Source organism: Aythya fuligula, chromosome 2 (genome assembly GCF_009819795.1).
Source record: "Aythya fuligula isolate bAytFul2 chromosome 2, bAytFul2.pri, whole genome shotgun sequence".
In the NCBI taxonomy this organism is placed as follows: Eukaryota; Metazoa; Chordata; class Aves; order Anseriformes; family Anatidae; genus Aythya; species Aythya fuligula.
The window spans coordinates 100,986,360-101,013,258 of NC_045560.1; the positions used below are offsets into that span (position 1 = coordinate 100,986,360).

Below are 26,899 nucleotides of genomic sequence, written 5' to 3' on the forward strand. Positions count from 1 at the left end.
GTACCTGTAGCTCAACGTGCTTCTAGAAAATCAAAGCCAAACCTGGAAAGAAGTAACCTAGCTGCAAAAATACAATGGGTAGGAAGAATAATTTCTGATTTCCTTTTCCCCACGCTTTTCTTTGTGTTTTCTTCATTAAGTTGCTTCTGACTTTTCCATAGGTAAAAAAAAAAAAAAAAAAAAAAAAAAAATCCCAACTGATACTTTAATAAAACTTTGAAGTACCTCAGAAGTTTTATTTGTAGTCTTCCTTAGAAAGCTCACAGTGAAGAAAAGTCTTAATAAGATATTTCAAGATGCTGTGACTGTCCAGGTATTTCATCGCAGTCCCCAAAGCCCTGTGTTTTTTACAATGCACATTGATATTTTTTTTTTTGGGGGGGGGGAATAGATATAGATGACTTCTTCAGATAAGAATCAAAATTAACAAGTGGAAAAATTACCCAATGTGGGCGATACTTATGTACTTTAAGACAGGTCAGAGGTCTTGTCATGTCACAAAACTGCTAAGCTGTGAGTTCTAGTTCTTCTGATTTCAGGCTTATGGTTTTAAACAATAACAAAAGTATCAAGAATCCCTTTTGAAATCATGCAGAACTAATAATATGATGACTCCTGTAGTTGCTCAGTGGGTAGAAGAAACATGGTAGTATGGTGAAAGTTATACAATGTCATGTAAGTATCTAGTATTTTCAATCTGTAATAAACCTAAGATTCACAGGAGGAAGATTAAGGCAAGTACTCTGCATCAGAAAGGCTCTGGAACTTCCACTTACCCATTTTATCTGTGTGTGTCTTGGTACAAATGGATAAGTGCTGATGCTTTCTGTAGAGCAAATAGTCTATGAGAAATTTGAGTTTAAATGCTTCAGTAGCACCTCTCCTCCTCCTCCTCTCAATTTATTTTTTTAATTTGAAAATAGATTGAATCAATTATATGGATGGGGAAAAAAGAAAAAGATGAAGAAATTTCCACTACCATGGACATTGATCAGCTTTTAGCTGTAATGTTTCAGGCTGTTTGTATTGCTTATCTTATTGCTTATCATATCAATAGTTTCAATCATTGGATGCATATAAATATATATATATATATTGTTGTATATTAATACATTTATATATATATACATATATACGAAAAACTGTAATCAAATTTTGACTGTGATCAATTTTTACAACTTTTGTTTGTTTGTATAAGCAAAATGTAAATGGAAGTCTGCTCTATCAAAGCTGGAATCAACTACTTTTCTTTTTATGGCTTTCTAGATTCTATCTGCATCACAATCACTGGAAAGCGTTACTGAGCTTCGGTCAACGGTCCCAACAAATTCAAACAATTTCATTCCAGAAACTGCAGTTAGTCGGCTTACAGCACAAGGTAAGTCAAACTTCGAGTTTTAATACATAATGATTGCTGCTTAGCCTACCGATATTCTAGTATTTGTATATAAGTATAATGCTTGTGTATTACTGGAACACACACCATTGATGTTTCTAATGGTTATATTAGAAGACAAGCATGAAATACCATCTTTAAAAGAAAATAGGGTGACTTAGATTTGACAGAAGTGAAGTAGACTGTCTCACAGTCACCCTTTTAAAACATTTGATTTTGATAAAGCTGCCATATACATAACATGCATGTGTGTACACACAGAAAAAGCTTTGGGTGTGTTGAAATATAGTTGTAAAGTGATAAAATGTATATAACGTAAATAAGCTTATATATATAATGAGATATATATACAGATAGAATTTTAAAAACATTGTTAAGGAAAGAATTGAAAACAAAATTTGTATAATTCCAAATTTAGCATTTATCTTTTACAATTATTGCTGTTCTGTAGAAAGAACGTTTTGTTTCAGAGCTATTTTAAATAACACTTTCCTGTATTTGATGGTTTTTCTGCTCCAGAATATACTGTTTTAAGTATAAAACAAACCTGGATATTTTCTGAAAAATAGAAATCAAGTTATTTTCTGTAACTACTCTACATCTTTTTGTATTTTTTTTTGTTGTTGTTGTTTAAACACTTTTTAGGTCAAAGTGATACTACCACAGCAGCATCTCCAAGTCAACATGATTCTTCCACATCTGCTATGTCTAAACAATGTGCTGTAGTCACACCTGCACTTCTGTCAGCTGTTTGCAGCCTTCTGCACAATCTGATGATTGTTACACCAAAAGATACTGGAATTGCTCTTCAACAAGTACATTTGCTAACAGCTCTCAGCAGGTATGAGATCAATAACTGCTGAACTACAGACAAAGTGTAGTAATGTAATAGCAGTAAAAAGTTTGAAATGAGATCTATGGGTATGGCAAAATTGTTAAAGTTATTGATCAATTCTTGCTTCTGGAGTGTTTTTTAATTTTTTTGACATACAACCAATAAAAGAATTAGATTTTTTTTTTTTCATAGGAGAGGTAGTCACATTGGTGATACCATTTGTGGTGTGCAGTTTCTACAGGACTACTGTGTGCTGGTCATGTGATGTTTGGTCTAGATGACCATTTAGTCACCCTTTTTTCTTTTTAATGCAGTGGTATTTGATGTAGTCAGTGGGTATTGAACATTAATCTGACAGAATTGCAGATCATTTTGATTAATTTTATGATTTTCTAGTTTTAACTAAATTAAACTGTATTTTAAGAGTGAGCCAAGGCCTGTTGCACTAAATGAGAGTAAGCAATGCTTGACAGCTTTGGGAAAGATCAGAGACTGTAGTGTTTTTTTGTTGTTGTTCGCTTGTTCTATTTTTATTTTTGTTTCTACTTTTTTAAATAAGGAACATCTGCAAAAATAGTCTTCAGATTGTATTCCATGTTTTTACTTGCATCATAATAAATTCTTTCACCTGCAGACAGTGCTTGGAAATCCTGAAGTGAAGCATATTTTTTTTTTAATTCTTTAAAGAGCTTTTGTAGTTAATCTTCATATAGCAATTAAGGAAAAATCTTGTTTGAATACAGTTTATACTACTACAGAACTGTTTATTGTTGCACAAGAAAGAAAATAAGTAATCCAATGTGAAGAATTTTAACCAGTGAAATAATAGCCATAGGAATTTATTCTAGCTGTTCTGGACCAGTTTAATGCCACAGTGGTTGCTATTGCACTAGATATATTCGAAAAAAATAAAAAGAGAAATACTATTGTAAGGAAATACATCATAATTTACTTTTGCTCTGTTTAAAATGTTCTCAGATGTAGAGTGTTAAGTTAGTAGGATGTTTAATTATTTAAATATATTTCTAACCAATTTACTTGATTTTATTTTAGTCTTGTAAGTGCTAATCTGGTTGAGAGATATATCTTGGAATTGAAAGCTCCACTGGGTCATCCATGTCATACAGAACATGTAAAAGCTCAGGTTAGAAATGTACTTGTTACTATTCTTTTAATTATGAAATTAGTTATGTTTGTTATCTGTATTTCTTAACTTATGCCAGACATATTGCCATTGGCTATATTCATATGCATCTGTGTTTTTGAAAGGTTTACGAGAAAATAAACAGTATTATGTTCAACATAGAAAAAATAATTTCTGGATTACAACAATACCTAGAACCATCAAACAACTGAAAACCAATTTTGTATTTTTAAAACACATTGAATTGAGCACTTATAATAAACGTGTAATAGAATTTCTTCATACAGAATTGAAGCGTGAGACAGATGCAGTTACTGACAGTTATTTTCCATGACAAATCTGGCAGCTTTGCTTTGTCTCCAGTGCTGCAGACACTTGCATAGTTCTCAACTAATTCTGATGTATGCAAAATGTATAAGGGTTGTTGCTAACAGAATCACTTTTGTCTCAAATTTAACTTCGCAAAATATTTAATTCAAAGGCAGACACCCATGTCATTAAGAAAAAGTGTTCCTGCAGATATAGTGAAAAGTGTTCCTGCAAAAAATACTACTTTAAGTTTCAAACTGTGTTTGTTTTCAGGAAATATACATATATTTGTCAATATTATTGACCAGTCTAATGTTTTTGTTTATGAGCTTCAAGAGAATACCATGCTGTACGCATAATGAAAGTCATGACTTTCTCACAGCGAAGTTTATTCTTTGTCCCTAGAAAGTTGATTACGCACATGTTTCAAGAATAAGAATCTTGTTTCATCTACTACAGTACATATTAGGAGAACAATTTTTAGTTTGCATCCTTTTTTTTCTTTCAAGTGGTATATATTCATTCAAAATGTTATAAATCAGTTGAGTTAATGCGTTAAAAAATATGGAAGGTGCAAATGTATGGCTTTTATTTCATATATTTTAAAAAATATTTAACAGGTACTATTGCTACTCCAATACCTATCATCTGTGTCCAGGCTTCTGAAATCATGTTTACTAGTGGACTCTCAGCTTGTAATCCAGGATGAACTGTTGAAACCTCTCTTGGGAAATACCTTCACTATTCTCTCCATTCGCTGTAAAGATGGGCTAGGTAAATAACTTTGTTTCCAGTATAGCCAAACAGCAGCAGGTCTTTATTCAAGTATCATTTAAAGTTCTGACTTTAGCTATCCAGACTTGTATGCATGTGTAAATAATTTGATTTTTCTATATTATCTTTACAGATACTGAGTTAACATCTGTACTTCGTGAAACCTGGGTAGACCTCTTCAACCTTCTAACTACATTATTGTGGAAGAATAGCCAAATATCTTTTCCATTTGTGACAGCAGCTCTTGCAAATCACTATACAGCCGTAATCGGTAATAACCATTTCTGTACGAGTTTTAACCTGATAACTAATAAATTAAATAAATAGAAGAGGTATACCTCTTTAGATGCTACTAAATGATTGTCAATGGTATATCCAAAATTATAAACATAAATGTACCCAGAAAATTTGAGTGACTTGTTTCAAACGAACTTTTTTTTTTTATTTCTTCCGTATACCATCAGGTTAATTTTTGAACTGCAATATAAATTCACAAATCATGTTTTCATATGTGAGGTAGTGATTCTAGCTGTAAATCTTAACCAAATACAGCAAATAGAGCCTGAAATGATCCATTAGCACTTTTTTACCCTGTGTGTATATTTTTGTTTTATCTTACTTTTTGCTTGCCTTTTGTGTTTTGCAATAATATAAGGGATACAGTAATTCAAGATTATTATACAGGTAGTTTGTGGGTGGGTATTTTTCTTTTTTAAAATTATTCCTCTGTTAATTGCTTGCCTAGTGAGGGTTCCAAGGTCACCAAGGTTCTCTAATATTTTTAGAGAAACCAAAGTATGAGCATCGTTCAAGCTTGTGATTTCTGACAGGTATATGTTAAATGGTGGGGGTAAATTCAAATCCAATTGCACATAAAGCAGCTGATGAGTACTGTCAGTACTATAACATAAGCTTTTGAATAAAATGAGGAGAGTTCAGAAAATTGTAAAACAAATGACTTAGCAAATGGCAATCTTAGTGTCAAAGTACGTAGAATTCCTTATGTAGTACACTAATGTAGCAGTTTTTTGGCTAGTACTTTCTTTGATAAGTTTCTGAGTTCTGAAGCATTTAAGTGTTACTTAGAATGAAATATAAAAATCTTTTTATTTAACCTTTCAGATACCATTTGTGATTGTGTTCATCTGTCAACCACATATCCTACTTTATTTATGGCTAGTTTACAGTTCCTCTCTGTCCTTTTGAGTGAGGAAGGAAGACGACAGCTCCAAGATAAACAGAGTATATGTCAGAACTCAACTGTTAGCTTTCTTTTAGATCACGTTGAAGGAAGTCAAACATCAGTAATTCAACTTACTGAATTAATTATTCAGGTATTTATAGTTTAATAATGTGATTGTGGGATATATTTTTGCTTTTTTGTATTTTGTTAAAGGAATGTTGTTGTCTAATGAAAAATCAGTTGATTCCAGTTATGAACGGAGACATCTTTCATCTGAGACATCTATTACGTTCATTTTTGAAATTCATGTAATAAGTTAGAGAAATTGCAAAGAAGACACTCCTAGGAAGTTCTTTGGCCATTACTTTTGTGCAACAGCAGTGTGGCATGAAGTCTTATGTAGGGAAGATATTTCTTATATAGAATATATCTGTTCAAATACTGATATGGCGTTCTATCTTCCTGTTCTTCCAAACGCTAAATGAAATTTTAAGGTTCAAGCTGTAATTATCCCCATTGTAAATCACAGCATCATTGTATTGTTCTTTACAAACTCTTAGTTAAAAAAAAAAAAAAAAAAAAAAAGTAAATGAAAATGAACCAGTAAGACCTTCAGTTCATTCCCACATAATGGAAGGGCAGTATTGCTTAAATGCACTTAATATTACTATATTTTTCCAAACTAGTTTTAAATCATCTGTGTAGCGTATTTTCATCAAGTCTCTCAGAAACTTGTTGCCTAGCATAATATATATTGGTGACAAGATGTTTTCTAAGATAATTATTCTGAATATTCTCTTTCCTACAATAATCTCATTATTTTTATTTATACTTTTTTGTACTGCCCAAAATAACAGTCTGTAAATAAATGGAGGTAAAAATTAAAATCTTCCATTACTTAGCAATAACACAAGTTGTATATGAAATTTGTCTATCTTCCCTTACATACATTATCCATTCTGTCTCTGTACTCATTGTCCTTTAAAATATGTGCAGTTTGTCACTGTAACAATAATATTGATCCATGAGTAAAGATACTAAAACGCTTGGTAAATGGAAGTGTTTCAGTTTCAACAATGCTTTTTATTTTATTTTTTTTTATTTAGTTCAGTAGTGTTTGACTACAAGACACAAGTTTCATAAAACCTAAAGTAACTCTCAATTTCTAGTGTTCTGGAGTCACTTAACTTTTTTTTATATTATCACATTTAGACCTATTTTGCTATGTTAAATATTGTGTGTTGAATATATATCAGTTGATACATATTTATATGTAGTGTGACTACAATAATGCTGTCTTAGTATCATCTCATCTGCTCTCTTCCTATGGTTGCTGAATCCTTGTAGAATAACCTAAAAGAAGAACTGAAAAGATAACCTGTTCTTATATTACATGAAAGGGTATATATCTGCTATGATTCTCAAAAATAATAGAACTAGAAAAGAAGCAGTTTCAGTTTTCTGAAAGCAGAGAATATACATTTAGTTACATCTACTCATTAATTTATTTTTTACATGGTGCCCATTGAGAAACAGTTGGAATATATGGCTATATATGGCTATAGTATGTAAAGTAAGCTATTAATATAATCGATGATGGTAAATATGGTCAAAGAGAAGCACTCAAGCAAATAATTGACTAACTTAAAGAATGATGGGAATTTTTAAGCAATCAGTTATCTCCATTAAACATCCTAACTACCTAAAATCTACAAAATGGATTATACACAATGGCAAATGGTCACTTACGTCTGCAAGTGTGACCAGGTACTAAATATGCTTTACTAAATTGGTTGTATGCAATAAACATACCTACTGACTTTGAAAGGCCTAGGTACTTCTGTGTATATAAACTTTAACCTTTATATATGCGTTTTCAAGATAAGAAATAAAAGTAATAAAAACATAATGTATATGCAAAATCTCAAGTTTAGATCCTACTCTTTTTCTGGATATAAAACTTGTAATATTTTGTAAAGTATGTAATCTCCCCTTTAACTAACTTAGTGGGTGCAGACTAACATAGCTAGATCTGCTGAAGATTTAAAGGACATCTTAAACTTATTAATCATAATCTACAAAAAGAATTGAAGGTGTCCATTCTCTTTTTAATGCCATAATATTAATAAGCTAAAACCACAGGATCTGCTATTTGAAGGTGTTATGAGTTTACATATAGCTATTTTTTCCCCTCATCTAGTAGGCAGTCATCAATTAATTATTATGTGTTCCCTATGATTGACATAAATTATCCTTTTTATTATAATCTGCAAATCTTTATTGCAGAATAAGGAAAAATACAAAGAAAAGAATATGCTTCAAAAAAGGATGGACTTTTTGGTAGATTTTAGGGTGAAATTTAGAAAATAGACAAAATGAAAGCTTAAAAAATATATAAATGTATGTGTATATATATGTATATATATACAAATGTAGTACAACCAAGCGTAGTTATTTAATCAGTTCTAACTAACCATGTAGTATTTTAATCAAAGGAAAACACCCAAGAGACTGATGGGGAAATACATTTTGTTGTTTGATTTTTTTTGTTTCATTTTTACTTAATGATTATAATATTTAAAAATATATATAAACAAGTAGCAACTTAACAGGCTGAAAGGTTCTGAATGACTAAATCACAGAAGTCCCAGGTTCATGCTTTCTTGATTTATTTTCTGTCAGTTGTCTATATTGAATTGTCTTCTTTTTAAGTCATTAACATACTAGTCCTTATCTCTTGATGTTTTTAGTTCTGGTAGCACTGAACAAATCAGTGATAACCCTAGGACAAACACAGGTATTTTATTGCATATTAAAATTTGAAAGATATGTTAGACAATTACTAGTTAGAGGACAGAGGGAAATAAGAGGCTGAATATGTGATGTATGTGTAGCAGTGAAAAAGTTAGGTAGTCCTTGTCTAGGTACTTACAAGATTTTTGGCTGAAGTAAGCTTTTATTTAAATGCTGCATTTTAGGCTAACTTCAAAATATATTTTTCCTTTGCCATAATCCAGCATCAGTTCCAACTTTACTATATTCTTCTTATTACATTATATACAATTTTCATTTTACATGGGAAACATATTTTGGGGGAAAATTGCTAGACAGACAAAATTCCCCAGTGGATAATATATAAAGCACAGACAATTCTCAGTCGTTTAAGTCTCTTGTTAAATGACTCCAAATATATTCCTTTGAAAGTATAGAGTTTATATTTACATTATTAGAAATGCGAGGTAATAACAAGGACGAAGATAAGGGGTACAGAAATACGCTGCCATTTTTATCCTGTTGGAAGAGTATTTTAAAATTGTCTGGGTCAATGATATTTTTACTCTAAATAATTTCACTGATATGTAATGTTCCTTCTCATTCTGTTGAAGGGAAGTCAAATTGCACTGAAGTATGTCAGTAAGTTGTCTGTAATAGTATTCCTGAATATTAGAAATGGTCTGTGGAATCCCAGTATTGAGGCTTTAGGAAAGTAGCATGTTAAGAAAAGAATAAAAGGAGTGGGCTCAGAAATATTTTCCCTTTCCATCACTCTCATATCTCTTTTACTTAGAGAAAATAATAAAACACTTCAGTGTAAATAAACTATAAACATGAATTTAAAGAGGGAGAATTCCAGATAGGAAAATAGTGATGAATCATCAGAATGAGCATATAGACTCTGGTAACATTTACAATATGAATGCTACTTTTAATATGATCACTTTTTCATTATGGTGATGAAATTGCTTTATTTGTAGGTCTGTGAAAGGAAATCTTCAAAAGATGTGCTGAAGGAAGTTGCTGTAAGTGCATTGCTGTCTCTGTTGGCTGTCAGTAAAAGCGCCCAGAAATGTGCTTTAGAAGGTGAGCATTTAAAAATGTACGTTAAATGCTTTATAAATCAAATTTCACAGTTTTTAAATTATGTCCTATGTCAAAATAAAAGACCTAGTTTTCAGAGGCATTTTTTTGCAGATTTTAATGGAGAAATTTAAAATAATAATAAATATTATAATAATAAATAATAAAATAATAATTTAAAAATAATTAAAACTTTTTCAGCTACAGATACTTTGTTTTGTCCAGTCCAAAACTTCATGGTTAAATTGTTATATGTTAAAATGAGAAGCGCTGTGAGCTTTTACAGCTAGCAGCATATTCATTCATTCAAAACTGGAGGTCTCTTCACACTAGGAGTGTCTTAGGGAACTGAACATCTGCTTTTCTTTGTCTCACCTTGCATGTAGCAAATCTACTGTGGTGGGGAAGTACTTAAGTGAGATAAATGCATGCCCTAACCTTTTGAAGTTTTAGTCTTCTGTGCAGCATTGTTGAAGATAAGCTGAAGAATTATGATTTGTTTTCCTCTTCTTCCCAATTCATTTTCATATGCTAGCCTAACAGTCTCCATCTTTGACAACTGTCTGTCTTGTTTCAGCGACTTGTAACTAATACAGAGCTAGGAGTATTTTGAAAAAGATCATAAAAAGAATTAATCAAAAATTATTTTCCACCTTCCATCTTATAAGTCCCTCCTTTGGACATTATATTTTTGGTTCTTAAGATTGTTCTACTAGACACAATCCATCTCAGGAACTGTAGTAGTAATTTTCTGATATAAAGAAATATTATAAGTTACAGAATTTGTAGAACTGAATCTTTAAATTTCAGTTCAGGAGGGTAACAGCAATCAAGATCATTGCAAGCAAGATATCTTATGTTCCATAATGGCCATTGTTGTATTGCCAGAAGATGTTAGTAACCCATCTTCTTAGTTTTTTTTGTTTTCTTTTCAGTAGTTTTGAAATTTCATAAAAGGGTATTTTGAAGGGTATTTTGAATTCCTTTTTTAGGAATTAAAGTTAATTATGAATTATCTTCTATCTTAATTTTGAATTATCTTCTAAATATTAATGATTTTTGTCTTCCAGTTGACCTGATAGACAATTGTGTAGAACAGATGAAACATATTCATGCACAGCTGAATTTGGATTCTCTAAAGCCTGGGAAAGCACAGAGAAAAAAGGTAACACAAAAACAAACAAAAACAACTAGCCAAACAAACAAAAACAACTAGCCAAACAAACAAAACCCACCTTGATATAATATGGCACTTCTCAGCCCTCTTTTTCATTGACATGGATACTGTTGGTAGCTGTCACAGGTGAGTCAGAGTAAATGACAGCTTGTGGTGCTTCTGGATAATAGGGCTTCTTTAAGAGTCCCTGATTACGGAGCTTTTGCGAACTTGATTATTTCATCAACTTGCTCTCACACCCAGAGTCATGTTCATTAGTTCTCAATTTCCCATTAGGGCAATGCTGCTGAACACTGCTGGTTCAGGAAGGTCTGGCAGAAAGTTCATTGGTTCATGCTGCGCAGCTGCTCAGGTACCAGTCCTGGGTTTTCACAGCCAAAGCCTTCCTCCCTCTCCCCCCACTTTGTTTTCCCCAGAGACGGACAGCTTTTCTTTGCAGAACTTTAAGCCCCCATTTTCTTTAATCTAAGTAATTTGTGTGTGAAGTACAATGCATGATCAGCCTCTGAATTGGTGTTTCTGTCTCATGTCCCTTTATTAACTGTGGGATTCAGGACTTCCCACTTCTATCTGAACTAGCAGCCAGTCCATTCTGGTTGAAGCCAGGAACAAAAGAGCTTTTGTTTGAGACTTCAGGAGTTCAGTTCCAAATATTCACACATGTTTATCTGTTTTCCACCTGTCAGTGTTTGCAATTTATGATTTTTTTAGCTTACAACAATGTCTAATAGTCCTGTATTATCTGTATTATTTTTCAATCATAGCTGGACTTTCATCCTTTACAGTCATGGTCCTGCCCAATCCAACTAATTTTTCTGACATTTTTCTATTTCTCAGGTTTTCTTTCTGTGTCTTTCAGTTGGTGCTAACCATTTTCTGTCTTTTCCTGTTTCAGTCAATCTCCTTGCCACTCCACAGGTAGTTGCATTCTACTTGTGCATCCAAGTTATGTTTTTATATTCTTTAAGTTCTCATACTATCTGGCTTGCAGTTCTGGAAGGTCTGTAGGTCTTTCTGTCCTACATCCTTGGACTGGGTGCCTCAATCTCTTATTGACTCAATTTACCCTGTCATTAGTTTCTTTTCAGTGCTCTTTTACTTGTGCTTATTCCACTACCCGTACTCCCACATTCTCACTGTTCCCAAGTCTTTTTGTTTAGCTTTTATTTAACTTACAATCATTCCAGATTCTACATGTACTATGACCCACCTCTTCCTTACCATATCTAGACATAGACTATTTACTATCATGCAACAGTTTGATGGGATTATTGTTGCAATCTGCCTATTTTCTACCATTTTCATTTAAGAGTATTATTAAAATACAAGCAATGACATCTGATGTCAAATTTGATATCTCATCCAATTCCAGATGATGCAGCAATTGTAGTAAATATCTTTCTGCTGGATAGAATTTTTCTCTTTGGCATTGGCACAAACAGACATTAGCCTTCATTTGTGAGGGTATGGAACTGTGTTTTGTAACAATGACCCCTTAAAAGAATTTGAGTTTGACCCTGAGACTTGAAGGTCACAATTTTTCTTGAAATCTCCTAAACACCTTTATTATCCCTTGAAGGAGGGATAATAGGCTGAAAGTTTTCTTGTTTTGGGTATGCCCGTTGAGGTTGGAGTCAGCTTGTTTTTTTATATTTATTGGGCTGAGAAGGGGAAGCTGCAGACATTTGAATCTTGTTAAATGTGGAAGGAATTTAAAATCTGAAAGAAAATGAAGAAAAAAATCATCTGAGAAAGGTGACCTTAAACAGCCAGAAGGATTTTTTTTTATGTTCTATGAAGAATTCTCTGGAAAAAATTTGCAGAAGACAACAGACTTCTCCATTGAGCTAGGACTGTAGGTTGGTGCATCATGTGTAAGTGTGCTGTTGTTCATTTGTGGTGGTGGAGGAAACAGGAGGATTGTAGTGAAAAATGAAGATATCCTAAATAAATAAATAAATAAACAGTGCCATCAGTACCATCTAATTTTTAAACAGCTAGCAGCTTACATCTGAAGTATTAATTGTAACCTGTGACATTTTGTAGGATTTATTGCTGTTTATTTAAATAAAATAATCCATCAAGAAATTCTTGAAGGAACTTTGTGAATAGCATTTTGTTTAGTTAAAAATGAGACATACCAGTTATATGTTTGTAATGTATTCCTTTTGTTTTGACTGTCGGCAAGTTTACGTAGTGTGATTTATAAGTAAGCATTTTTTCTTCACATTATTGGGGGCTAAGCATGAATCCTACTTTACCTCTTTTTTCCTTTATACTTGATAAAACAGAAATAGTCTTCTGGATTGAAGAAGCTTACTGGAATTAGATCCACTTTCAGAATTGGTTTTATGTATCAACCTTGTTAGAGGTCAGCCATCATTAGTCTTTTACTGTCAGAACACTACCATAAGGATAGGTATTTTGTTCACTTGAATGTCTGTATAGTACCTCACTGTTCAAAGGGCTGTATTTATCTTTGTACTATTCTTACCAGGTTGGAAACTTTCCTGTATTAAGGATAGGGAGCTAAGACACAGGGAATATAAGGATGTATTGGTCTGACCAAATACAGAGATCGGCAAGATAGAGTTAGTTTATCCTTGTTTTTATCCTTGTTTTATCTTGTTTAGGGAAGAAAAATTGGTTCTGTTATGAAGTGATTCATCTGACTTTTTAGATGTCTTCTTTAGGATGGAACAAATCAAACACAGAAAGCATTCCCTCCAATTCTACATTAGTGATAAGAGAAATGGAGCTCTGCATTACAGATCTCTGCATTTGGCCAGGTCAGTTCCCTTAGAATTAATGTGAGTTAGAAAGAGACAGGAGGAGGCGTTCAAGTAACTTGCTGTAAATGGCTTTAGTATAAATGTTTTAAGATAGCTGAGATTAATCTGACCTGAAATCAGAAGGAAACTCTGTGGAAGATATCTGACGTGAACATTGGTATCTTAGATTTGCACAGCTCCACTGAAATATGTTTCCTTCATTGCACAAAATGAATTCTGTTTGTGTTGATGATCTTCAAGTATTTTTCTCTAAATAGGAGGATAGCCTTAACAAGCAATTAAGATGTGCTATGCAGCTCCTTAGAAACTGCCTCTTTCGGAACGAAGAATGCAAAGTAAGTAATTCCTTCCAGAGGTGCCCCTCTTGAAGGCATGTATTAGTCCCCTTTTTGTATACAGAACACCATGTAAGTTATAGGCCTACATTAGCAATTTGTTTATCCCTAAGGTTCCCATATACCAGTGCTTCGGCTACACTGATGCAACTTGTCCGTTCTAGAATCAAGAACTTTACCTTTACACAAAGGAAAAAAAAAAATAGATGAGGTTATTGAGCATTTTTCCTGTTTTCATCAAGGATCTGCAGAGACATTTTCTTGAAGGACAGAAGGACGTTGTTGTTGATAATTGAATTATTCTATTATTTGCTCTGTAGAACTGCATTCTTCTATTTCCATGGTTTTTAAGTTCCAATTAGTTTAACTGGAGTAGAATAAAACTGTAGAATGGGTAGCTCTTCAACAATCACAGCTGGAGTGAATAAATCTTTACTTTTATCTGCATGTCTCTCAGTAATTAAAACATTTCAGAGTGTTCTAAACAAGTTTGGCTTACTGACATAATTCTCCAGAGCGTTAAATTTAATAGCTAGCAAATAATATTCAGTAACCATATATTATGAAGCTGACCTGAAACAAAAATACTTGCTGCCAAAATATTTTAATACTAAGGTTTGTATGGTTTATAAAGTGTAGGCATATATATTACTAAAAAGAATTTCAAGATACTCACTGAAGAAGTTAAAATACGAACAACTGAACAATGGCTATAAATGTCTTGTTGGAATCATGGATCTTTCATTAATGTTGTGGGGTTTTGCTTCTCTCTATACAGTCCTTTAAACCAAACTAATGGGACACAACAAGATAAAAAGTATGCTTTTCTCACTTCGTTTATACTTCAACGTATTTAATAAAATAGTTTTCATTCTTCCTTATGTTCTCATAGATGGCAGCACTCAAAGTTCGTCTTGTTCCTGTTCTGAATTTGTTATGGCCATGGTTTTTAATAGATGACTCCTCAATGGAAATTGCTCTGCATTTGCTTTGTGTCTACACGGCAAACTATCCTGCAGGTATGAGAGTCACTCTGTGATGTAATACATCAACATATTTTAAAAGAATTAGGATAGCATTAAAAAAAAAAAAAGCATAAAAGGAAAAGAATGTCAATTTCTACCATAAGAGCAGAGTATAAAAGCACTGGTCTGGTCCATCAAAGTATATCAACAGCTTTGATTTTAATACATTCAAGACTTTTTTTTCACTCTATTGGTTTTAACAAGAATACAGGTGTGTTAAAGGATTAAATAAGACTTAATTCAAACCATATTTGAGGGTTACTCTGAAAGCCCTACCAAACTGAGTAGTATACTATAGACATACAACTTTGGGAATTGTATCACTGAGAACAGTATATCAGTATTTTATACGCTTTGTATTTAAGCCCTTATTGAGAAGATTCTGGTTTTGAATTATTCAATATTATAATTTAATTCCAGGTTATATTTCTTCTATTTATATATTGGGCTTAGTTAACTTGTGTTTGATGAAAGTATATTTTGTGTAAAGATTTTTTTTAATTGAAGAAATTCTCAGAGTAATTATCCCTGCTAATAGAAGCCTCATTCCATAACCTGGTTTATTGACTGAGATAACAATTTGCTAGTGGCTTGAAGAGTGCCATATAAGTATGTTGTTTTCTCCCTATCAATACACCTTTAAGAATTAGCTTAGTTAAAATATACTAACAGAACATAACTGAACATTTTTACATTCTTTTTAAGTTAATGTCTCCAGACCTCAAATCAGTTTGCAATGTACTTTTTCATAATGAGGTATTGTTGGTTTTTGTTTTTAATATGGACTTAAGAAATGCATGCATAAATTAGCCACACACAGGATATAAATTTAAAAGCAGGGAATATAAGGCTTTGTGATATACCGGAAATCAAGCTTAAAGTTCTGATGGTCTTTCCTGTTCCTCTGCCTCCAAGCTATATTTGTATTTTTCTTGCTAATAAGGTTTTGGATAAATGTTTTTCTCTTTATGTTCATTGTTGTTGATTTTTGAGGTGACTCAAACTTACTTATCTACTTTGAGCTGATTAACCGCTTTCCCTTAGTGCAATCAAATAAATGATGCAGATGTTTGTAATGGTTAAAGACTATTTTGTTTTTACTTACTCTTGCCATGTAAATAATTAACCACAGTTGCAGTTGGCAAATACCACTAAATTAAAATGTATATGTCCACATTCATGCATAAACATTGTATTGGCAACTTACTTGTTCCCTGCTGCTGTGCTAATTTGAGCTTGTAGTCCTGTAGCATAGTATTTTGCTTGGTACTGTGGTACAAAGTAATGATAGCTCCAGACAACACTCGTTTCTCAGAAAAGTACTTTAAGAAAATAAAAGTTTCAGAGTACAGACAAGATTTGCGAACCAGTTTCAGAGGGTCACTTTGGATTCTCATGACACACAATTTTATAATGCCTTGGATATAATGTACCAGGATACATTCCGAGACAGAACAATGACTTTTTTTAACAGCAGAATAAACTCTTAGATTCTAGAAAAGTAGACTGCTATTCCTGTAAAGTGCTCCATTTGAGTCACTTTTCTATTCAAAGCACATACCATTTACTTCACTGTGGTTCAAAGGAATTAAATACAAAACAAAACAAAAAAATCCTTTTAAAAGTCCCAGCTTGATCCTTGAACCGTTAAGCCTCTCTTTAGATAGATTTTCTTTTTTTAATGAATATGTACGTTCCTCATCTGATAAATGTTTAATTTCCTTAAGGTTGTACTTCACTTTGTTGGGTCAGCGGTGGACAGCCATCACTTTCTGTACGAAGTGCAGCTGGCAATTCATTAATGCATAACATCTTGAAATTGGCTTCTCAAGTATCAAATGATAACAGCTCACTTCAGCAGGTGGTCTTCAATCTTCTTTCTAACCTTGCTTTGTCTCATGACTGTAAAGGCATTATTCAGAAGGTAAATAATATTTACTGATTTTTCACAATGTCATATATGCACTTTCCTCTTCATATTGAAGTATGAGGTTTTATTAAGGAGTATCTTGTGATTAAAGTTAAACTGTCCCATCTCCTTCAGCCTTTCCCCATATATGACATGCTCTAGTCCCTTAATCATCTTTGTGGCCCTTTGTTGGACTCTCCAGTATGCTCATGTCTCTCATGTGCTGGGTGAGGTGCAGAATTGGCCATAGTAATCCAGCCTCACGATTACTGAGTAGAGTGAAAGTATCATCTCTCCACCTGCTGGGAATATGTAGCCCAGTATACCTTTAACCTTCTTTGTGGTAAGGTCACATTGCTGACTCATAGGATCATAGAATTGTTAAGGTTGGAAAAGACCTCCAAGGTCATCTGGTCAAACCATCCCCTACCACTAATATTGCCCACTAAACCATGTCCCTAAGCATCACATCCAACCTTTCCTTAAACACCCTCGGGGACAGTGATTCCACCATCTCCCTGGGCAACCCATTCCAATGCCTAACCACTCTTATTGAGAAGAAATTTCTCCTGATTTCCAACCTGAACCTCCCCTGGCACAACTTTGAATCCATTCTGTCGAATCCATTCTGTCTAGTCCTATCTCTAGTAATCTGCAAGAGGCCAATCCCCAGCTCCCCACAACTGCCTTTCAGGTAACTGTAGAGAGTGATAAGGTCTTCCGAGCCTTTTCTTCTCCGGACTAAACAAGCCCAGTTCCCTCAGCTGCTTCTCATAGGACGTGTGTTCCATGCCCTTCACCAGCTTCATAGCCCTTCTCTGGACACGCTCCAAAGCCTCGATGTCTTTCATGTTCAACTTGGTGTCCACCAGGACTCCCAGGTCCTTTTCTGCAAAGCTGCTTTTCAGCTGGATGGCCCCCAGCATGTACTGGGTTTGTTCCTCCCTACATTCTTCTCCTTGTTGAACTTTGAGATACTTGTCAGCCCATTTCTTTAGCTTGTTGAGGTTCCCCTGGATGTTGATATGACCCCCTGACATATCAAACATTCCTCCCAATGCCCCCTCATTATCTGTGAAGGGGAGGATACTATACATTTAACACTTGTTTGTATAAGTAAGTAATCAAGAACACAGTATACTGTATACACAGTAATACTGCATTGATTCAGTTATATTGTTTCTATCTCATTTGGGGACAAAAACACTAAGCACAAAGTAAAACGCTTATGTAGTGTTAGAAATTGTACTTCAAATAAATGTATTATGTTGGTCCAATTTTTAAGTGTCTACTACATAAATGATTACATATACCATATTAACTTTTTAACCAAGATACAGATTCTTTAAAGTTATATATAAACCAATATATAACACAAATGTTTATATATATTAAAATGTTTATATATTTATATTTAAATAAAACGTTAGTATATAAATAAAAACATCAGTACTAGGTTTTGATCAAGCATACAGATTGAAAGGTCAAACATTAGCGGAGAAAATATGGACTACTATATATATCCTAACTTCTTTTTTCTTCCTTCTGACAGAGTAACTTCCTGCAGAACTTTTTGTCCCTTTCATTACCAAAAGGAAGTCATAAAAATCCTAGTAACATATGTATTCTTTGGCTAAAGCTGCTACTGAACATATCTTTTGGAGAAGATGGACAGCAAATGATTATGAAGATAGATGGTTTTATAGAACAGATCGTGGAAATGTGTAAAAATAGGCACAAGAATAGCCAATATATAGCACTACTTATTCTACATAACATTTGTTTTAGTCCACCAAATAAACCCAAAATATTAGCTAATGGTAAGTGCCTAAATGGTATTTAAGCTATTAGAAAATATTATATCTTCAAAAATGCCATGTTTTCATTGTAATTTGGGTTCCTGACCAAGAACTTTATAGAAGTGCCTATCTAAGTAATACTAAAATGATTTTCATTGAAGTTTTTATAGAACTAATATTTTGTCATAAATGGTCTTAAAAACAAGAATTTGTAACAAAAAGAAAAGCAAAACATTTAAAAAAATATCATGAGACTGATCATTTGAATATAGTAATTCAACATGAATTAAAGTATTTTTACAGTTTTCTCAAACAGCTAATTTTTTAGAGGGAGATCTGAAGAATTCCATGTGTTGTTGTCTGAAACAATCTAATTTAGAATTGTTGAATATTTGAGTTTTCATAACTTTGGACAAAACCTTATTAGTTCCTGCAAATCAAAGTTGTTGACGCAAATTTTTATGTTTTGGCATGTGCTGAAACTGTTTATAATAACAGTGAAGTTATGATCATGACATATGTGTTTAATATAACAACATGGACAGAACTTTTCTTAGTTGCTTGTAAAGGGCATGTTTCTTTCTCCCACTTAATTGCAGAGAGAATGCTCCTGCTTTCCTTATAAGAGACTCAGCAGGTCTCTTATAGTGTCCATCCTTGTCATTTTTTCCCCTGCAATACTGATTTGCTGCCTTAATTATAAGTGTACATTATCTGTGCATTTTGTGAAGTGAACAATCTGACTTGAAGAGACTTAAAGGTTTCAGAGTCAGACTAGAAAATTAAACTAGAAAATTAAGGTGCCTACGGCAGGGTTAAAATATTTCTCATCAGTTAAAAATAACCTATGTAGTAATTACTATGGAAAATAGAAACATCTTAATTTCTATCCTGATATGATAGGCTCAAGTTGTGGATACTGGGAGTTATAAAAACCTTTTATGGCTTCCTCAGTTCCAGTGCATATCTGATGGCTGTGCATAACATGTGCATGTTTTGTTACCAATTTCTTATTTTTCAGCATTATTTTTGTTTTTTCTGTGTTTTTAAACACTAATTTCAATTTTGTGAGCATATTTAAATTTAATCAATCTGATAATATAACTTTGGTAATTCTTCTTCCATACCAATACTTGTCATAGAAATAAGTGCGCTCCAAGGATAAAAATAGAGACGTATATATTTGATGATATTTTTAGATGAGGGTGGTTTTTGTTTTGTTTTTGTCTCATTAGATACGGCTGTTGCAGTGCTGTCTACCTGTTTGGAAAGTGATAGTGAAGCAGTTCAGAGGATAGGAGCAGCTTCACTTTGGGCTTTGCTTCACAACTATCAGAAGGTTAGTATTTGCAAAATACTTGAAAAAATGTAATGTTACTGTTATACATGGCAATCTTTTAAGTAAACAAAAAATAAAGCTTATACCAGCAATTCCATTTTCTTATGTTAATAACGTAGGTGATCAGGCTGGGGGGATTGAACAACATAGTAAGTAACTTGCCCTGTGTGATTTCAGACTGCTTATATAAATGCTTTCTGGATGATGACAAAGTCATTTGCTAAAATTCCAGCATTTCATATTCCTAATTATTGTCATTTTCTAGTTTAAAACAAAGGAGTTAACTTTGCTGTTAAAGTATTAACATGGGGGGAAAAATCAAGTGATTTTATTTTGTTTGTGTGTGCTTCAGGCAAAAGTGATTCTGAAGAATCCATCAATAAGGAGAAAAATAGATGAGGCTTATTCTGTAGTGAAGAGTAAGTTTAAATGTCATCTAATGTCAATTATGTATTTTTCCATCAAGTAGCTCACTAATGCATTTTAATTTATATCTTCACGATATTTTTTTTTGCTTTCCTATAAGATTTTGAGGGGATATTTTCATCTCTAAAATCATGAGTACAGATATGATTTTTAGCTAGGCATCTTTTGAGTACTTCAAGTATCTTTCATAGTATTATGGTTAACAAATTTTTAAATTTTAAATCTCAGGTTAGTTTGTAAGAACAGGTCAGATTTGGTTTGCAGCAAAATGCTTTCTTTGCTACATGCTATGCTTTTGTGTTAATTCTTAAACTTAGTGGAAAGAAAGTCTTCATCTAGCATCTACTTTGCTTAACAGTTCTCAGATTGACTTGATTCAGCTACATAGATTAGGGATCATAACAGAACATTGTACCAGTCTGTACTATGAGTTAATTGAAACCTTGAGTATTTTCCTCAAGTAACTGAAGATAACTATAGGTTAAATAGCTTTTATATGATAGGTTGCTATCTTCAGCTCAAGAGAAAATCATTTTGAAATGATTTTCAAACATTGGTGTGGAGTTGCAGCTTTAGTAGGTAACAGTGGATTTGTAGTTAGTCACATCAGACTCTGATCTTAGAAACACATGCAAAAGTGTAATTTTGAGCCAATGTTTTGCTGCTGATTTCATTTGCTCTATATTTGTAATCAGATAGGTTCATTGGTGCAGAGGCTTGTTCCCACAGTATTTTGCAAGACAGAATTTCTGTCACAAAATTTCTGCTTACATCGAGCACTACTTGACAGTATCATAGGTAGGAGATACTAGAACGGATCATGATAGTTCATCCTGTGCAATTGTAATCCATTGATTTCATCGTTGTGCCGTTTCAAATTCATCCTTCACAAAGTCAACCATCAATATATATATGCATTATATATAATATGCAATATCAATAATATGATGCAATGTTACATTATAACAAAATGGTTTAAAATGGTATAAAAATGGCTAAAATGGTAGATTGTTCTAAGTACAAATGGATACATTTTACAACATGCCTCTTGTTCTTTTTCGTTTCATACTTTGCCTTTCCCAAGGACGAGTTTTAAGAAAAACAAGGGATTACCTTATTGTAACACAGAAGAATCACAAGGCATTTTTCACCTTTTTTTTTTTTTTTTTTTTTTTTGTTATAACTGAATGGGGTCTTGGAAATGTGGTTAATTACAGCCTTTTAAAAGCAAACAACAACAATAAACAGACTTTGCAACATATACTTTATGTTCTAAATTTTCTACTCATAACATAGTGGATATACTTATAAAATAGGATGAATTCTAGCAAGGTGTTTGGTATGATCTTTGATAAAAATATTCATTTTTTATTCAGAATCAGCGAGAAGTTCACATCTTGTTTTTTCTTCCTTTTAGCTACTCCACAGCCAGAAGGGAATGAGCTAAATGCCTACTACATAAGATGCTTAGAGAATATTGTGCAGCTTCTTGATTGTTAATGATTATCAGATGAATTCTTATCTTGAAATTGGACAGATTACTCAATGGGAGCCTGAAACTTAAAGAAAGGACTTCTAATTCATGGATTTATGAAAGTAGCATGCATGCTATGGAAGAAATTTATGAAGCCTTTGAAGAAGGAGTTGATCACTTTGAACCAAAGAAGTTGCACTAGTTGTGGCTCAGACTGTACTCTAATCCCAACTGGGAAGTTATAATGATGCTGCTATGTAAAGTATGTACACAGGAGAATGAATGTACAGAGGAAAAGGATGTGAAAAACCAGTAATCTTCTTAAATTATGCATTGAAATTGTTACTGTAAATTATTAGAGTTGTGGTTTCAGTTTGGTCTTAATAAAATTTTGTTTGCTTTTTAATTCACATCAGCGTATGTTGTCTGTGGATCATAACTTATAATGTTGCAGATAAGAACAGTGGAAATATACTTAGATTTAAGAACTTGTAGTGTTGCCAGTCATGTTGTGTTATGCCTGTTAGGTATAGAACAGCAGCATGTGAGTTTTAGTTTTGAAGGAGCTTTCAGTTAAAACTGCTGCATTTTTTTAAATGCTAACAATTAAAAAAAAAAACCCTCTCACTTAGTGATATTACAAGTGACAGATACGCTGATAATCAGTTTATTCAGGTTGAGGTATGTGCATCAGTTTTAGTTACAACATCATAGAAAATAGAAAATACTGAAACAAAATCTTTTACTTTCCATTTCATAAACACTCCAAAAGCTTTTCCTTTAGGAAAAAATAAAAACAAACACCAAGATGTTATCCAGGCCTGTGCTTTCTTTGATCTGCTACTATGTAACTATGGTCATATGCTTTTCAGTATTACATACTAAATGATTTTGAGGGAAGTATACATTAATGCCTGAACACAAGACAATTTTGTAGAACATGCTTCTGAAATATTTGCAGAGTGTTTAAAGTTTCCCCCAACACATACAATTTTACGTTAAATCAGGGAGAGATAGAAGCGAGCAAATAGCAAAACTTTGGTAATGTCTCTAAAAGAGTTGTAGCAATGCCATATTTATCTGTCACTAGCATTTTCTACCTAACCAAGTGATAAAAGATGTTTTCCACTGACAAAACAGGGGATTTTTGTTTGTTTCAGCAGTGCCCAAAGAACTTTGGGTGCTCCCACCCTGGAAGTGCTGAAGACCAGGTTGGATGGGGCTTTGAGCACCCATGGCAGGGTGGGAGATGGTCTTTAATGTCCTTTCCAACTCAAGCCATTCTGTGTCTTTATGACGTAGAATGTGTGATTTGGTATTACTCATTTGACAAAACCATGATGCTTATAACAGCTGTATTAAATAATTACTAGATATATAATTATCAGCTAACCTTCCTCTCCCTAACAAAACAAAAAGCAAAGAGGCCATCAAAGCCTGACTCTTTTCCACTTTATGCATTGAATAATTATTGTTACTTGAAAAATGGTTATTAAAAGCTGTCATTCTCATTTCATACTATTGCAGGATGTCCCCTTCAAATTAGCAAGATTATTTCAAAGATTTTCAAAAAGTTATTTCAGTGTTTCAGCATACTCAACCCTGATGATGTCTCTCAAGTCGAGATGTAAGTCACAATGCAGATTGTGACTTTGCTTTGTGACACAATGCATTTTGATTTTTCAGAGACAAAAGAAAAATGAGCACTCAATGCCAAATTATGTTCAGTTTAAGTAACCTAAAATTTAGCAAGGATTGTCAGAGCTCTTTCAAAGTGCAGAAATACTCAGGGTGAGATGAAGTAGAACTGCATTTTTAAAGCTTAATCAACCTTTTTTTTTTCCAGTCTGATTATTAAAATGTCTTTAGAGATCCACAATGCTGGAAGTCACTAGCCTTGTAAAGAAAGCAGTATGTTCTCGAAGTGGAACTGCAAGTTGAGATGTTTGAAGATTGCAAACCAAGAGATGTTTGAAGTCTTGTAGTTTTGGTAGCTAACTGATTCTCACATCTGAATTATTTAAGTCTGCACAGAGAAAAAACTGTTTAGTTAAGGTAACGTTCCTTCACATGATGGTGGATATTGATTTCTGTTTTTTTTTAAATATCTATAAGCTAGCTATAGTTGAATGATTTCATTAAATACATACCCAATGTAATAAGAACATAAAATAAATAGGATGCCTGACTACTGTTAAACATTTCTATTTTACTGAGCTGTAGAAATTCTTGAAGAAATTATTCATGTTAAAAAATCTAGACAAATTGCTAGTACATTTGTTGTTACAGTAAGCTTGAGTGTTGTGTTTATCTGAAAATTCAGCAGAGACAGATAACCTCTATTTTCTCTGTATTTTGTAACGTTTTTACAATTATGGGAGGCAATTAACAAAGGCATCAGTACATACTGGTGGTTGGTATTGTTCCTCAGGAAAATCAAAAAAAAAAAAAAAAAAAGCCTCTTGAGAGTTCATGCATCAAATCTCTATACTTACTTTGAGTACAAAGTCTTCAGAGAAGACTTTAAACTAAAAGGTAATTTTCATCATGCATCTAACTCCTCTAATGTAACTTCCTAATCTAACTTCTCTCATGAATGGCATGGCCATGCAAGCTTGTTTTTTCCTTTTTAAATCCTTATCCAAAAGAACACTATTACCATTTGCATTAACTCTTACTTAGTTGCCTTCTCTTTTTAGAAGTTTGTAATCAAGTAGGAATTTATTTTAAATTTGAAAGAGATATATACATAAAATCCACTCCAAATGAGGCTTTCACATTTATCAAAGACTGTGTCATCTATTGCATGTTAAAAGCTTTCAAGGAACTCATTTCCACTTGAGTGGTAAAAAAAAATTGCAGATTAAACAAATCATATTTGGCTTTGGTATGGGGCACATTCATGCGAATATATACATTGTCATGATTTACCAGTGAAGTTTTCAAACTTTTGAGTAATAGATTTTCAAGCCCACGTGAAAATTCTCAGATTTCAATTATAAGAAAGTAATTACCCCCTCCACCCTCCCCCCTGAGATTTGCAACTATTAGTTTCCTGGTAAATCAGACAGTATCACTCAGTCGTAGCAACTATATGACCCCTGGTAGAGTTTTTCATCACTCAATATCAAACTTGCAAATTGCAGAACTTCTTTTACTTAAGATGTGTAAAGGCTTTTGGCTTCAGGGGGTTGATTGAGCTGTCCGTGCCAGACCGTAAAGGGGAAAAATTCTATACTGAGACTTTGACCCAGCTTTATGTAAGGATTTCCCTTCACAGTTAAGTGAGACAGCTTCTCAAATTTGATTGTCCTTCAAGGAAGTTTTTTACTGTCCTTTTGGGGAAAAAAATTAAAAATGGTTAGCAAAGATCTGAAGAATGCTGTCTAGGGGGACTACAGTTCAGGCTTCCTCTGATTGTTAACAAATAAAAATAAAAACATCCCTTCAAATCTTTCCCACGGATGGCCTCCTAGAGTTATTTTACAGCTGCACCACTGTCATAGCAGTTATACTACCCTTGCTTGAGTTGTGATAAGTATAATTTCACAATACCTTAATCCTTTTAACTCATATTTTTGCTCCTGGGCCACGCTGTAGAAGATGTGCATTCTTCATTTATCATCTGCTCTGTATTTTTTTTTTTAATTACTTGACCTCATTCAGTAACTGCAATAAATTAATTGAAGATACTTAACTCATCAGTATTAATGCAGCTTAAATAGTAACAGGAACCAGTGCTCATCACAGGAAAGATGATTGCCTGGAATGTTTAACAGTTTTAAACAAGTATGGCAGAGTTCTGGGGTGTGCAAACTAGTATTGTCCCCAGTTTAATGACAATATTTGACAATATTCCCGATAGCTGCTTAGTCTCCCCTTTGGTAACCTGGAAGGGTTTGGCTCTGTAGATGAGGGTCATTCTATGCTCTCTGGTCTCAGTGCCAGCTGCTCATAGGCGCATCTTACTTATTTTTATTCGTGGTGTTTTAGGTGCTTAAAATTAACAATCGTGACTTTACAAGTCAGTTTGGTATTCTGCTGTGTGTTCTACCTGCCAGCCCTAACTCAGCTACCATGACCTTTTTAAGTGTGGGAGGGAAGTATGAAAACTGGTCCAATTTTCACTGGAAGAGGAGATTCTTACAATACTACTCTCTTCCATTCCAAATGGGGAGTGGCAATCTGCACTGGGTTTACATCAAACAAATGGGCTCGGGTTCACAAACGTACTAATTCTTTGTAAACTCATGAATCAATATTGAATAATCAATTTGAGTGTTTTGTTATCATTTGAGCTTCTTCATTATTTACACACAGGTATACGAAAGCTTGTACTTTTGAGATTCTGGTCCTTAGATATTTGGCATGTGTCCACAGATCGTTGTAGATCAGGAATGTAATTTTAAGAGATCAGTACTGCATGTGATTTTTGCGTATGATTCTGTAATTTTATTCAAAATGAACAAGTTGTAAGCCAGTTGGAGTTTGGAAACAGATTCTGTTTTGTTCCATTAATTTTTTACTTTTCCTTTCAGCTTCAGCTGAAAGTAAGAATAATCTGTTCTATAAAGAAATCTCAAGAGGCTAGGAAAAGAAATTTTATTGTTTCATATTACATTTTATGGTTAGATTTTTATACTTTATTCAGAGAATGCTTTTGAATTTTGAGTAACTTCAGCATTAGTATTTTTCTGTTTTTATTGTCTTTTGTTGTTTTTGACACACCTTTGATGTACCTTTATCTACCTTTTAGATATAACAATGCATTATCAAGAGCCTAAAAATATACATTTTTCTGGTCAGCGATTCTATCCAATACATGAATCTTAAATTTAATTTGGCATTTCTAATTCTTACTATGCAAAATTATGCCATTTAAATTGTCAGCCATTATTATCACACTAGTCTGAGTTTTTAAACTCAACCATAGAACCATGTTTTAATACTGTTTATTGTTCTTTTGAAAAATATACAATTTTGTGTTGCTCTTTATTTTTTACTAAGCAAAATTCATTTCTTCTCCTTCATAAGGCCAGCATTCACATGATTTCATCAAAATATCAGAGGTTAACAGTAAGTCTCGCTGCCAAATGAAACCAATGATTTTCAGAAAGCTGACGG

At 33.2% G+C, this 26,899-nt stretch overlaps 1 protein-coding gene across 1 annotated transcript in view; it reads left to right on the forward strand.

Moving 5' to 3' along the window:
* Positions 1-22,137, forward strand: part of RTTN (rotatin) — an 83,984-nt gene extending 61,847 nt beyond the window's left edge. Inside the window, exons 35-49 of the mRNA XM_032183039.1 lie at positions 1,267-1,378; positions 2,042-2,237; positions 3,285-3,375; positions 4,305-4,458; positions 4,592-4,729; positions 5,581-5,792; positions 9,397-9,502; positions 10,570-10,664; positions 13,726-13,803; positions 14,696-14,822; positions 16,556-16,752; positions 18,290-18,557; positions 19,772-19,875; positions 20,228-20,294; positions 21,719-22,137. Coding sequence (XP_032038930.1) covers positions 1,267-1,378; positions 2,042-2,237; positions 3,285-3,375; positions 4,305-4,458; positions 4,592-4,729; positions 5,581-5,792; positions 9,397-9,502; positions 10,570-10,664; positions 13,726-13,803; positions 14,696-14,822; positions 16,556-16,752; positions 18,290-18,557; positions 19,772-19,875; positions 20,228-20,294; positions 21,719-21,801 — 2,028 coding nt within the window. The 3' untranslated portion in view covers positions 21,802-22,137. The remainder of the gene's footprint in view (positions 1-1,266; positions 1,379-2,041; positions 2,238-3,284; positions 3,376-4,304; positions 4,459-4,591; positions 4,730-5,580; positions 5,793-9,396; positions 9,503-10,569; positions 10,665-13,725; positions 13,804-14,695; positions 14,823-16,555; positions 16,753-18,289; positions 18,558-19,771; positions 19,876-20,227; positions 20,295-21,718) is intronic.
* The last annotated feature ends 4,762 nt before the right edge of the window (positions 22,138-26,899 follow it).